This window comes from Ranitomeya variabilis, chromosome 1 (assembly GCF_051348905.1).
Source record: "Ranitomeya variabilis isolate aRanVar5 chromosome 1, aRanVar5.hap1, whole genome shotgun sequence".
Classification (NCBI taxonomy): Eukaryota; Metazoa; Chordata; class Amphibia; order Anura; family Dendrobatidae; genus Ranitomeya; species Ranitomeya variabilis.
Window position 1 is genome coordinate 6,013,096 of NC_135232.1, and position 14,564 is coordinate 6,027,659.

The 14,564-nt window shown below is 49.3% G+C and overlaps 1 protein-coding gene across 4 annotated transcripts in view; it reads left to right on the top strand.

Annotated features, from left to right (window-relative positions):
• TPM2 (tropomyosin 2) overlaps nucleotides 1-14,564 on the top strand; it is a 72,052-nt gene that overhangs the window by 37,866 nt on the left and 19,622 nt on the right. For all 4 annotated transcript variants that reach the window (XM_077281288.1, XM_077281289.1, XM_077281287.1 and 1 more), the window contains exons 4-5: nucleotides 2,156-2,273; nucleotides 2,932-3,002. In XM_077281288.1, the coding sequence (XP_077137403.1) occupies nucleotides 2,156-2,273; nucleotides 2,932-3,002 (189 nt within the window). The remainder of the gene's footprint in view (nucleotides 1-2,155; nucleotides 2,274-2,931; nucleotides 3,003-14,564) is intronic.

Sequence of the window (14,564 nt, forward strand, 5' to 3'; positions counted from 1 at the left end):
TTCACTGAGAAACAAACAGAATCAGTTTGGTTGGAAAAAAAAAAGAAAAAAAAAACTAATGATGTGATTGCATTCGGTAAGTGTGAGGAGGATTTTCCGGATATTTTTATTTTTTTGGTCCGTAAACAGCTGACAACACAGCAAACGATCACATTATGGAAAGTTGTCAGTCAGGAGGCAATTCAAAAACATTTCCTAAGTGTTAGATCTACCCCGACACTGTGAGACGTCATCAAGAAGGGGCTGGCTTTACCTAGAAGTGAACATTCCTCAAAACTTATGGACGGTAATTGGAAGACTGGCACTCACATGTAGTTCCAAGGTTTAGTAAAATAAATCTTAACAAATCTTGTAAAACGTCTTACAGACGTGTGTGTCCGTCTTCTTATTACTGCTTATAAGTGTAACATGAGCGCCACAATCTCAAGGGTGCCAATTGGATTCATCTAGGGACTCAAAATTGACGAAAAGAGAAGAAGAAAATCGTCTTTGGAGGTTGCCAGGGGGTCGACGGCAAAATTAAAGGAGCTGCAGTAATTTCTGGCCAGTCCTGGTTGTGTCCTGCATATAACAACAATCGTCAGTATTCTTCATATGTCTGGCCTGTCGGGTCAGGAGGCAAAATGGTAGGCTTTTCTTAAAAAGACATCCAAGCTCGACTGTTTTACCAAAACCTCCATCATGTTGGACAAATTCATGTGAAAACATGTTGTCTCTGAGACCAAAGTAGAATTTTTTTTGTCCATCATTCCGAAAGGCACAAAGTCATCGCTGCCCATCACCAGGAGATCACCATCCCCAGAGTGAGGCATGGTGGAGGCAACATTATGCTCTGGGGCTGTTTTTCAGCAGCTCTAACTGGGACTTCATTCAAGGTGGAGGTAGTTATGAACAGAAAAAATATTTAGAGAATTTAACATCAAACCTTCCGGTCTCTGTTAAAAAGATGAAGATGAAGAATTTCACCTTTCATCGCGACATCCAAAAGAATGGCTTCACCAGAAGAAGACTGAAGTTCTGGAATGGCTGAGCCCAACCCAGACCTGAACTCATGGGGGACTCTATGGTGACCTGAAAAGGGCGCTGTCCACAGAAGATGTCCCCTCAATCTGACAGATGTGGAGCTACTGCAAAGATCAACAATTCTAGATGTGCCACGATTATAAACCCAGACCCCAAAAGACTGTATTCTGCCAGAAATTCACAGGAAACAATAGCAAAGTATTACTAAGGGTGTGCAGATTTATACAACCACATTATTTTACTTTTTCTTTTTTATTTTAACCAAAAAGATTTCAGTTTTTCTTACTACATTTGTACGGATTATGGGCGACATTGTTAAAAAGTTCTGAAATTATTCTACATGGCAAAAATCTGGGATTTTACAGGGATGTGTATATATTGTATATCCACGGTATATAGTGATATACATTTACCGCTGACGATCGGCATGTCATCACTCCTCTACCTCCTAATTGTGACAGCGGGGGGTGTGCCAGTGGCCGAGATTTCCCCAGAGTTGTAGCTACCTGGTTTTCACTAGAACCTCTGATGAGGATAGGCTGAGCTGCTGGTAGATGACAGACACCACTACAGGGCAGTCCGCTGACCTGCAGCAGCTTGCCGAAGGGTCAGAGGCAGAGCATGAGGTACAGATGGCAGTCACAAAGAGGTGGTCAGGAAGTCAGAGGTCAGGGAAGGCAGCACAGGTTCAAAATAACTAGCCGGGGTCAGGAACAGAGAAATGAACCAAAGCAAGACAATCCAGGAGAGACAAACCACAAAACACCTTGACTGGTCACTAGATGCAAGGAGTGGAGGGAGGAGCTGCCTAACATATCCACTGCTTGATATGCCAGGGAAGCAGAACTATGCAGGACACAGCAGGGTTGAAGTCCTGCAGAGTCAGGCAGAGCCTTCCTATAGCCTCGTGGGGATAGCAGGAAGATGCAGCAATGATGGGAGTGCTCCAAGAGGCAACTCGGTGAGACAGGCTGACATGAGGTAAAGCAGAGCAGTGACCACAGTGAGTAGGACGGCGATGAGAAGGGGTGCGAGTTGCCGGTGTGACACTAACACATTGATATCTCCTGCAGACTATTGCACAAGGTCTCTCCTGGGATCTTTGGGACTAACTCACGTGTCTATTTTTCAGAGGAATGAAAGTCATTGAGAACAGGGCCACCAAAGATGAGGAGAAGATGCACGACCAGGACCTGCAGCTCAAAGAAGCCAAGCACGTCGCTGAGGACTCTGACCGGAAGTATGAGGAGGTGAGTCCTGCGGGTGGCAACGGACTCTTGGGGTGTGTCCCCTACATATCCACCGTAACCCTTGACAAGAACATAGGAACATTAAGGTGTCTGCTCTGCTCCACACTACTCCTTTAGATCAGTTGAGATTTGAGTGTCTGTCATGGTCCTTTGATATCGCTACACCCGGGACTCCCACCTTCCAGACTGTGGTCCTGTGACATCATTACATCCGAGAACCCCCCCGACTGTAGTTCTGTGACACCAGTACACCTGAGAGCCCCCACGACTGTGGTCCTATGATATGTTTACACTGAGGACCCCTGAACTCTGGTTCTCTGACATCACTACACCTGGGCCCCCCAACTGTGAACCTACTACATAACTATACTCGGAACCCCTGGCTGTGGCCATTTGAGATCACTTCACCCAGAAATCCATCAGCTGTGGTCCTATGACATCCTTATAGCTTGGACCCCCCCCCAACCGTGGTCCTGTGATATTACAGAACAGCCATTGTGCTTGTCACTGTTATCACACGATCACAGGAACACGAGGTACACTCTGACACATGTACTGATTTTTAGGAGGAGTGTACAGAGAAGCAGACATAATGATTTTCCTGGTCTCCTGGCAGATGAAGGTGGTTGGTTCTTACCTGTCCTCTCCTCTCTTGCAGGTTGCCCGCAAACTAGTAGTTATAGAGGGAGAATTAGAACGATCTGAAGAGAGAGCGGAGGTGGCTGAGAGGTGAGTAACAGGCTTCTCACGGAGTGAGATACGTCCATTCTCTTCATGGAGCGCGATGCCAGCAGCACTAGTAATAAATAGTAATGTGCATCAGCCATCTCTCCTGTACATAGGAGCGCATGAGCGCTTCTGTGTGCTCCATGAGAGCGCGGCTGCTACAGCACTGGTAATAAATAGTAATGTGCATCAGCCATCTCTCTTGTACATAGGAGCACATGAGCGCTTCTGTCTGCTCCAGGAGAGCACGGCTGCTACAGCACTAGTAATAAATAGTAATGTGCGGCAGCCATCTCTCAGGTACATAGGAGCACATGAGCGCTTCTGTGTGCTCCATGAGAGCGGGGCTGTCACCAGCACTAGTAATAAATGGTAATGTGCGGCAGCCATCTCTCCCGTAGATAGCAGCACATGAGCGCTTCTGTGTGTTCCATGAGAGCGCGGCTGCTACAGCACTAGTAATAAATAGTAATGTGCAGCAGCCATCTCTCCCGTACATAGGAGCACATGAGCGCTTCTGTCTGCTCCACGAGAGCGCGGCTGCTGCAGCACTGGTAATAAATAGTAATGTACGGCAGCCATCTCTCCTGTACATAGGAGCACATGAGCGCTTCTGTGTGTTCCATAAGAGCGCGGCTGCTACAGCACTGGTAATAAATAGTAATGTGCGGCAGCCATCTCTCCTGTACATAGGAGCACATGAGCGCTTCTGTGTGTTCCATAAGAGCGCGGCTGCTGCAGCACTAGTAATAAATAGTAATGTGCGGCAGCCATCTCTCCCGTACATAGGAGCACATGAGCGCTTCTGTGTACTCCATGAGAGCGCGGCTGCTACAGCACTAGTAATAAATAGTAATGTGCGGCAGCCATCTCTCCTGTACATAGGAGCGCTTCTGTGTACTCCATGAGAGCACGGCTGCTACAGCACTAGTAACAAATAGTAATGTGCGGCAGCCATCTCTCCCGTACATAGGAGCACATGAGAGCTTCTGTGTACTCCATGAGAGCGCGGCTGCTACAGCACTAGTAATAAATCGTAATGTGCATCAGCCATCTCTCCCGTACATAAGAGCACATGAGCGCTTCTGTCTGCTCCAGGAGAGCACGGCTGCTACAGCACTAGTAATAAATAGTAATGTGCGGCAGCCATCTCTCCTGTACATAGGAGCACATGAGCGCTTCTGTGTGTTCCATGAGAGCGCGGCTGCTACAGCACTAGTAATAAATAGTAATGTGCGGCAGCCATCTCTCCCGTACATAGGAGCACATGAGAGCTTCTGTGTGTTCCATAAGAGCGCGGCTGCTACAGCACTGGTAATAAATAGTAATGTGCGGCAGCCATCTCTCCTGTACATAGGAGCACATGAGCGCTTCTGTCTGCTCCAGGAGAGCACGGCTGCTACAGCACTAGTAATAAATAGTAATGTGCGGCAGCCATCTCTCCTGTACATAGGAGCACATGAGCGCTTCTGTGTGTTCCATGAGAGCGCGGCTGCTACAGCACTAGTAATAAATAGTAATGTGCGGCAGCCATCTCTCCCGTACATAGGAGCACATGAGAGCTTCTGTGTGTTCCATAAGAGCGCGGCTGCTACAGCACTGGTAATAAATAGTAATGTGCGGCAGCCATCTCTCCTGTACATAGGAGCACATGAGCGCTTCTGTGTACTCCATGAGAGCGCGGCTGCTACAGCACTAGTAATAAATAGTAATGTGCATCAGCCATCTCTCCCGTACATAAGAGCACATGAGCGCTTCTGTGTGCTCCATGAGAGCGGGGCTGTCACCAGCACTAGTAATAAATAGTGATGTGCAGCAGCCATCTTTCCTGTACATAGGAGCACATAAGCGCTTCTGTGTAGTCCATGACAGCACTGCTGCTACAGCAGTAGTAATAATTAGTAATGTGCGGTAGCCATCTCTCCCGTACATAGGAGCACATGAGAGCTTCTGTCTGCTCCACGAGAGCGCGGCTGCTGCAGCACTAGTAATAATTAGTAATGTGCGGTAGCCATCTCTCCCGTACATAGGAGCACATGAGCGCTTCTGTGTAGTCCATGAGAGCACGGCTGCTACAGCACTAGTAATAAATAGTAATGTGCATCAGCCATCTCTCCTGTACATAGGAGCACATGAGCGCTTCTGTCTGCTCCAGAAGAGCGCAGCTGTCAGACATCTCGGGTGGAGGCGTATCTCCTGAAGAACATAAGAACCAGCAGTCATAAATCAGACCCCTTCTCTCCCCGACAATCATCTGTCTGAAGCCCCCAAAAACATTACAGTGCCTTAAAGTATTCATTCGTCTTGAACATTTCCACATTTTTCACTTTACACCCACAAAACTTAAATGGGAATTTCCTGTGACACCAACACAAAGTAGCGAATATTAGTAACGTAAATGATACGAGGGTGTGTGTGTGTATGTGTGTGTGTGTATATATAGATATTATATATCTGAACATTGTGAGGGGCATTAGTGTGTAGCCCCCAAGGACTTTGTGGGACCATATGTCATTGCAATTAATGCTGCCGTCTTTTGGGGTCTGCTCTCCTCCTTTCTCTGCAGTCTTTGAGGTCTGTCTCTCCACCTTTCTCTGCAGTCTTTTGGGGTCTGTCTCTCCAGCTTTCTCTGCAGTCTTTTGGGGTCTGTCTCTCCTCCTTTCTCTGCAGTCTTTTGGGGTCTGTCTCTCCTCCTTTCTCTGCAGTCTTTTGGGCTCTGTCTCTCCACCTTTCTCTGCAGTCTTTTGGGGTCTGTCTCTCCAGCTTTCTCTGCAGTCTTTTGGGGTCTGTCTCTCCTCCTTTCTCTGCAGTCTTTTGGGGTCTGTCTCTCCTCCTTTCTCTGCAGTCTTTTGGGGTCTGTTTCTCCTCCTTTCTCTGCAGTCTTTTGGGCTCTGTCTCTCCACCTTTCTCTGCAGTCTTTTGGGCTCTGTCTCTCCACCTTTCTCTGCAGTCTTTTGGGGTCTGTCTCTCCTCTTTTCTCTGCAGTCTTTTGGGGTCTGTCTCTCCACCTTTCTCTGCAGTCTTTTGGGGTCTGTCTCTCCTCCTTTCTCTGCAGTCTTTTGGGGTCTGTCTCTCCACCTTTCTCTGCAGTCTTTTGGGGTCTGTCTCTCCTCCTATCTCTGCAGTCTTTTGGGGTCTGTCTCTCCCACCTTTCTCTGCAGTTATTTGGGGTCTCTCTTCTCCTTTCTCTGCAGTCTTTTGGGGTCTGTCTCGCCACCTTTCTCTGCAGTCATTTGGGGTCTGTCTCTCCTCTTTTCTCTGCAGTATTTTGGGGTCTGTCCACCTTTCTCTGCAGTCTTTTGGGGTCTGTTTCTCCACCTTTCTCTGCAGTCTTTTGGGGTCTGTCTCTCCTCCTATTTCTGCAATCTTTTGAGGTCTGTCTCTCCTCCTATTTCTGCAGTCTTTTGGGGTCTGTCTCTCCTCCTATTTCTGCAGTCTTTTGGGGTCTGTCTCTCCCACCTTTCTCTGCAGTTATTTGGGGTCTCTCTTCTCGTTTCTCTGCAGTCTTTTGGGGTCTGTCTCTCCACCTTTCTCTGCAGTCTTTTGGGGTCTCTCTCCACCTTTCTCTGCAGTCTTTTGGGGTCTGTCCTCCTATCTCTGCAGTCTTTTGGGGTCTGTCTCTCCCACCTTTCTCTGCAGTTATTTGGGGTCTCTCTTCTCCTTTCTCTGCAGTCTTTTGGGGTCTGTCTCTCCACCTTTCTCTGCAGTCTTTTGGGGTCTCTCTCCACCTTTCTCTGCAGTCTTTTGGGGTCTGTCCTCCTATCTCTGCAGTCTTTTGGGGTCTGTCTCTCCCACCTTTCTCTGCAGTTATTTGGGGTCTCTCTTCTCCTTTCTCTGCAGTCTTTTGGGGTCTGTTTCTCCACCTTTCTCTGTAGTCTTTTGGGGTCTGTTTCTCCCACCTTTCTCTGCAGTCTTTTGGGGTCTGTCTCTCCTCCTTTCTCTGCAGTCTTTTGGGGTCTGTTTCTCCACCTTTCTCTGCAGTCTTTTGGGGTCTGTCTCTCCTCCTTTCTCTACAGTCTTTTGGGGTCTGTTTCTCCCACCTTTCTGTGCAGTCTTTTGGGGTCTGTCTCTCCTCCTTTCTCTGCAGTCTTTTGGGGTCTGTCTCTCCTCCTTTCTCTGCAGTCTTTTGGGGTCTGTCTCTCCTCCTTTCTCTGCAGTCTTTTGGGGTCTCTCTCCACCTTTCTCTGCAGTCTTTTGGGGTCTGTCCTCCTATCTCTGCAGTCTTTTGGGGTCTGTCTCTCCCACCTTTCTCTGCAGTTATTTGGGGTCTCTCTTCTCCTTTCTCTGCAGTCTTTTGGGGTCTGTCTCTCCACCTTTCTCTGCAGTCTTTTGGGGTCTGTTTCTCCACCTTTCTCTGCAGTCTTTTGGGGTCTGTCTCTCCTCCTTTCTCTGCAGTCTTTTGGGGTCTCTCCTCCTTTCTCTGCAGTCTTTTGGGGTCTGTTTCTCCACCTTTCTCTGCAGTCTTTTGGGGTCTGTCTCTCCTCCTTTCTCTACAGTCTTTTGGGGTCTGTTTCTCCCACCTTTCTGTGCAGTCTTTTGTGGTCTGTCTCTCCTCCTTTCTCTGCAGTCTTTTGAGGTCTGTCTCTCCTCCTTTCTCTGCAGTCTTTTGGGGTCTGTCTCTCCTCCTTTCTCTGCAGTCTTTTGGGGTCTTTCTCTCCTACTTTCTCTGCAGTCTTTTGGGGTCTGTCTCTCCTCCTTTCTCTGCAGTCTTTTGGGGTCTGTCTCTCTCCTTTCTCTGCAGTCTTTTGGGGTCTGCCTCTCCTCCTTTCTCTGCAGTCTTTTGGGGTCTGTCTCTCTCCTTTCTCTGCAGTCTTTTGGGGTCTGCCTCTCCTCCTTTCTCTGCAGTCTTTTTGGGGTCTGTTTCTCCACCTTTCTCTGCAGTCTTTTGGGGTCTGCCTCTCCTCTTTTCTCTGCAGTCTTTTGGGGTCTGTTTCTCCCTCCTTTCTCTGCAGTCTTTTGAGGTCTGTCTCTCCTCCTTTCTCTGCAGTCTTTTGGGGTCTGTCTCTCTCCTTTCTCTGCAGTCTTTTGGGGTCTGCCTCTCCTCCTTTCTCTGCAGTCTTTTTGGGGTCTGTTTCTCCACCTTTCTCTGCAGTCTTTTGAGGTCTGCCTCTCCTCTTTTCTCTGCAGTCTTTTGGGGTCTGTTTCTCCCTCCTTTCTCTGCAGTCTTTTGTGGTCTGTCTCTCCTCCTTTCTCTGCAGTCTTTTGGGGTCTGTCTCTCCTCCTTTCTCTACAGTCTTTTGGGGTCTGTTTCTCCCACCTTTCTGTGCAGTCTTTTGTGGTCTGTCTCTCCTCCTTTCTCTGCAGTCTTTTGAGGTCTGTCTCTCCTCCTTTCTCTGCAGTCTTTTGGGGTCTGTCTCTCCTCCTTTCTCTGCAGTCTTTTGGGGTCTGTCTCTCCTACTTTCTCTGCAGTCTTTTGGGGTCTGTCTCTCCTCCTTTCTCTGCAGTCTTTTGGGGTCTGCCTCTCCTCCTTTCTCTGCAGTCTTTTGGGGTCTGTCTCTCTCCTTTCTCTGCAGTCTTTTGGGGTCTGCCTCTCCTCCTTTCTCTGCAGTCTTTTTGGGGTCTGTTTCTCCACCTTTCTCTGCAGTCTTTTGAGGTCTGCCTCTCCTCTTTTCTCTGCAGTCTTTTGGGGTCTGTTTCTCCCTCCTTTCTCTGCAGTCTTTTGAGGTCTGTCTCTCCTCCTTTCCCTGCAGTCTTTTGAGGTCTGTCTCTCCTCCTTTCTCTGCAGTCTTTTGGGGTCTGTTTCTCCCTCCTTTCTCTGCAGTCTTTTGAGGTCTGTCTCTCCTCCTTTCTCTGCAGTCTTTTGGGGTCTGTCTCTCCCAGTTTTCCACATCTAGAGGTGACATTTTTGCTCCTTCTTTGCCCCCTCGCTCAGTGAGATTAGATGGAGACATCAATTGAACAGCAATTTTATGTCTTGTCACAGATTCTCTGGGATTTGAGTCTGGGCTGTGACTGGGACATTTACCCACAGGAATATGATTTGATCTAACCACCCCCCATGACTGTGGTCCTCTGACATGTTTACACTCAGGACCCCGCAACTGTGGTTCTCTGACATTGCTTCACCCAGGACCCCCCAACTGTGAATCTAACACATCACTATAGTCAGGACCCCTGGCTGTGGCCCTTTGACATCCCTTCATCTGGAAAACCCCCCAAAGGTGGTCCTAGGACATCTGCTACACCTAGGACCCCACCTTCCCCCATAGTGTCCTCCTGTGACAGCACGACACCTGCCCGCCCTTTTTTTCCACTGAGGTCCTGTGACATTGTCTTTACACCCTTAAAGATGTAGCTCTGGCAGGATGTTGAGGGTCGTTGTCCTGTTGGAAGGTGATCTTACACCCCAGTCTCAAGTCTTTTGCAGTCTCTAACAATTTTTCTTCATAATTGCCCTGTATTTAGCTCCATCCACATTCCCATCAACTCTGACCAGCTTCCCTGCCCCTGCTGTAGAAAAGTCTCCCCACAGCCTGATTCTGCCACCACCATGTGTGATGGTGTCGATGGTGTTTTCAGGGTTATGTGCAGTGTTAGTTTTCCGCCACACGCAGTGTTTTGCATTTAGCCCAAACAGTTCTCATTTGGTCTCATCTGAGCAGAGAACCTTCTTCCACATTCTTGATGTATCCTCTACATGGATTTTTGCAAACTGAACTTCTTCTGGCTTTCAGAAATGTTTTTCTTCATGAAGGCCAGATTCGAGGAGTACACAGCTAATAGCTCTCCTGTGGACAGATTCTCTCACCTGAGCTGTGGATCTCCTCAGCTCCTCCAGGGACCATGGGCCTCTTGGCTGCTTCTCTAGTTAGTGTTCGCCTTGCTTGGGATGTCGGGTTAGGTGGATGGCCATGTTTTGGGAGGTTTGCAGTTGTGCCATACTCCTTCCATTATTGGATGATGGATTGAACATTGTACCAGGATATGTTCAGAGCTTAGACTATTTTTGTAACCTAACCCTGTCATACTCTTCTCCACAACTTTACGCCTAACCTGTCTGGTGGGCTCCTTGGTTTTCATGATGCTGTTTGTAACCCCAATCCTCTCAAACCTCTGAAGCCTTCTCAGTATAACTACATTTGTTCTGTGAAGAAATCACACCCAGGTGGATGAAATGTACTAAATATGTGAGTTCAGGAGGTGATTGGTCACTCATGTCTTTATTTAGGGGTATCGGACTGCTGGGGCTGCATACTAATGCACCTCACAATGTTCAGATGTATATCATTACAACAATTAGAAAACAACGTATCATTTCCTTTGCTCGTCACAAATACTAGCTACTCTTGTTGGAATTAAAGAAAATCCAAATAAAATACATTTGTTTGTGGGTGTTTCGTGAAAAATGTGTTAATGTTTACAGGGTGTGAAGACTTTTTTTAAGTCATTGTAGACTGTCATCTGAACCTGTTGATGGTAGGCAGTAACGTAGGCACAGAATCTGCAGAACAGTTTATTGACGGTAAAGTGATCCATCAGAAGTAATTCAGGAGGGAGCGAGCAAGATTTCACGGTCTCAACCTTTTAGAGGTTACAATAAGCCCATCCGTCTCCAGCAGAACGACACTCTACAACTTCACTGGATGGTCCCACCGAGACTCTAGTCACCACTAATCCCAGGACCCCAGAATCCCCCTAATAACAGACCTGGAGTACAAGAGTGACCATCCCACCTCAGCTCTACAGTCACCACTAATCCCAGGACCCCAGAATCCCCCTAATAACAGACCTGGAGTACAGGAGTGACCATCCCACCACTGCTCTACAGTCACCACTAATCCCAGGACCCCAGAATCCCCCTAATAACAGACCTGGAGTACAGGAGTGACCATCCCACCTCAGCTCTACAGTCACCACTAATCCTAGGACCCCAGAATCCCCCTAATAACAGACCTGGAGTACAGGAGTGACCATCCCACCTCAGCTCTACAGTCACCACTAATCCCAGGACCCCAGAATCCCCCTAATAACAGACCTGGAGTACAGGAGTGACCATCCCACCTCAGCTCTACAGTCACCACTAATCCCAGGACCCCAGAATCCCCCTAATAACAGACCTGGAGTACAAGAGTGACCATCCCACCTCAGCTCTACAGTCACCACTAATCCCAGGACCCCAGAATCCCCCTAATAACAGACCTGGAGTACAGGAGTGACCATCCCACCTCAGCTCTACAGTCACCACTAATCCTAGGACCCCAGAATCCCCCTAATAACAGACCTGGAGTACAGGAGTGACCATCCCACCTCAGCTCTACAGTCACCACTAATCCCAGGACCCCAGAATCCCCCTAATAACAGACCTGGAGAACAGGAGTGACCATCCCACCTCAGCTCTACAGTCACCACTAATCCCAGGACCCCAGAATCCCCCTAATAACAGACCTGGAGTACAGGAGTGACCATCCCACCTCAGCTCTACAGTCACCACTAATCCTAGGACCCCAGAATCCCCCTAATAACAGACCTGGAGTACAGGAGTGACCATCCCACCTCAGCTCTACAGTCACCACTAATCCCAGGACCCCAGAATCCCCCTAATAACAGACCTGGAGTACAGGAGTGACCATCCCACCTCAGCTCTACAGTCACCACTAATCCCAGGACCCCAGAATCCCCCTAATAACAGACCTGGAGTACAAGAGTGACCATCCCACCTCAGCTCTACAGTCACCACTAATCCCAGGACCCCAGAATCCCCCTAATAACAGACCTGGAGTACAGGAGTGACCATCCCACCTCAGCTCTAGTCACCACTAATCCCAGGACCCCAGAATCCCCCTAATAACAGACCTGGAGTACAAGAGTGACCATCCCACCACTGCTCTATAGTCACCACTAATCCTAGGACCCCAGAATCCCCCTAATAATAGACCTGGAGTACAAGAGTGACCATCCCACCTCAGCTCTACAGTCACCACTAATCCCAGGACCCCAGAATCCCCCTAATAACAGACCTGGAGTACAAGAGTGACCATCCCACCTCAGCTCTACAGTCACCACTAATCCCAGGACCCCAGAATCCCCCTAATAACAGACCTGGAGAACAGGAGTGACCATCCCACCACTGCTCTACAGTCACCACTAATCCCAGGACCCCAGAATCCCCCTAATAACAGACCTGGAGTACAGGAGTGACCATCCCACCACTGCTCTACAGTCACCACTAATCCCAGGACCCCAGAATCCCCCTAATAACAGACCTGGAGTACAGGAGTGACCATCCCACCTCAGCTCTACAGTCACCACTAATCCCAGGACCCCAGAATCCCCCTAATAACAGACCTGGAGTACAGGAGTGACCATCCCACCTCAGCTCTACAGTCACCACTAATCCCAGGACCCCAGCATCCCCCTAATAACAGACCTGGAGTACAGGAGTGACCATCCCACCACTGCTCTATAGTCACCACTAATCCCAGGACCCCAGAATCCCCCTAATAACAGACCTGGAGTACAGGAGTGACCATCCCACCTCAGCTCTACAGTCACCACTAATCCCAGGACCCCAGAATCCCCCTAATAACAGACCTGGAGTACAAGAGTGACCATCCCACCACTGCTCTACAGTCACCACTAATCCTAGGACCCCAGAATCCCCCTAATAACAGACCTGGAGTACAGGAGTGACCATCCCACCACTGCTCTATAGTCACCACTAATCCTAGGACCTCAGCTCTACAGTCACCACTAATCCTAGGACCCCAGAATCCCCCTAATAACAGACCTGGAGAACAGGAGTGACCATCCCACCTCAGCTCTACAGTCACCACTAATCCTAGGACCCCAGAATCCCCCTAATAACAGACCTGGAGTACAGGAGTGACCATCCCACCTCAGCTCTACAGTCACCACTAATCCTAGGACCCCAGAATCCCCCTAATAACAGACCTGGAGTACAAGAGTGACCATCCCACCACTGCTCTACAGTCACCACTAATCCCAGGACCCCAGAATCCCCCTAATAACAGACCTGGAGTACAGGAGTGACCATCCCACCTCAGCTCTACAGTCACCACTAATCCCAGGACCCCAGAATCCCCCTAATAACAGACCTGGAGAACAAGAGTGACCATCCCACCTCAGCTCTACAGTCACCACTAATCCCAGGACCCCAGAATGCCCCTAATAACAGACCTGGAGTACAGGAGTGACCATCCCACCTCAGCTCTACAGTCACCACTAATCCCAGGACCCCAGAATCCCCCTAATAACAGACCTGGAGTACAAGAGTGACCATCCCACCTCAGCTCTACAGTCACCACTAATCCCAGGACCCCAGAATCCCCCTAATAACAGACCTGGAGTACAGGAGTGACCATCCCACCTCAGCTCTACAGTCACCACTAATCCTAGGACCCCAGAATCCCCCTAATAACAGACCTGGAGTACAGGAGTGGCCATCCCACCTCAGCTCTACAGTCACCACTAATCCCAGGACCCCAGAATCCCCCTAATAACAGACCTGGAGTACAGGAGTGACCATCCCACCACTGCTCTACAGTCACCACTAATCCCAGGACCCCAGCATCCCCCTAATAACAGACCTGGAGTACAGGAGTGACCATCCCACCTCAGCTCTACAGTCACCACTAATCCTAGGACCCCAGAATCCCCCTAATAACAGACCTGGAGTACAAGAGTGACCATCCCACCACTGCTCTACAGTCACCACTAATCCCAGGACCCCAGAATCCCCCTAATAACAGATCTGGAGTACAGGAGTGACCATCCCACCTCAGCTCTACAGTCACCACTAATCCTAGGACCCCAGAATCCCCCTAATAACAGACCTGGAGTACAAGAGTGACCATCCCACCTCAGCTCTACAGTCACCACTAATCCCAGGACCCCAGAATCCCCCTAATAACAGACCTGGAGTACAAGAGTGACCATCCCACCTCAGCTCTACAGTCACCACTAATCCCAGGACCCCAGAATCCCCCTAATAACAGACCTGGAGTACAGGAGTGACCATCCCACCTCAGCTCTACAGTCACCACTAATCCCAGGACCCCAGAATCCCCCTAATAACAGACCTGGAGTACAAGAGTGACCATCCCACCTCAGCTCTACAGTCACCACTAATCCCAGGACCCCAGAATCCCCCTAATAACAGACCTGGAGAACAGGAGTGACCATCCCACCTCAGCTCTAGTCACCACTAATCCCAGGACCCCAGAATCCCCCTAATAACAGACCTGGAGTACAGGAGTGACCATCCCACCTCAGCTCTACAGTCACCACTAATCCTAGGACCCCAGAATCCCCCTAATAACAGACCTGGAGTACAAGAGTGACCATCCCACCTCAGCTCTACAGTCACCACTAATCCCAGGACCCCAGAATCCCCCTAATAACAGACCTGGAGAACAGGAGTGACCATCCCACCTCAGCTCTACAGTCACCACTAATCCCCGGACCCCAGAATCCCCCTAATAACAGACCTGGAGTACAGGAGTGACCATCCCACCTCAGCTCTACAGTCACCACTAATCCCAGGACCCCAGAATCCCCCTAATAACAGACCTGGAGTACAGGAGTGACCATCCCACCTCAGCTCTA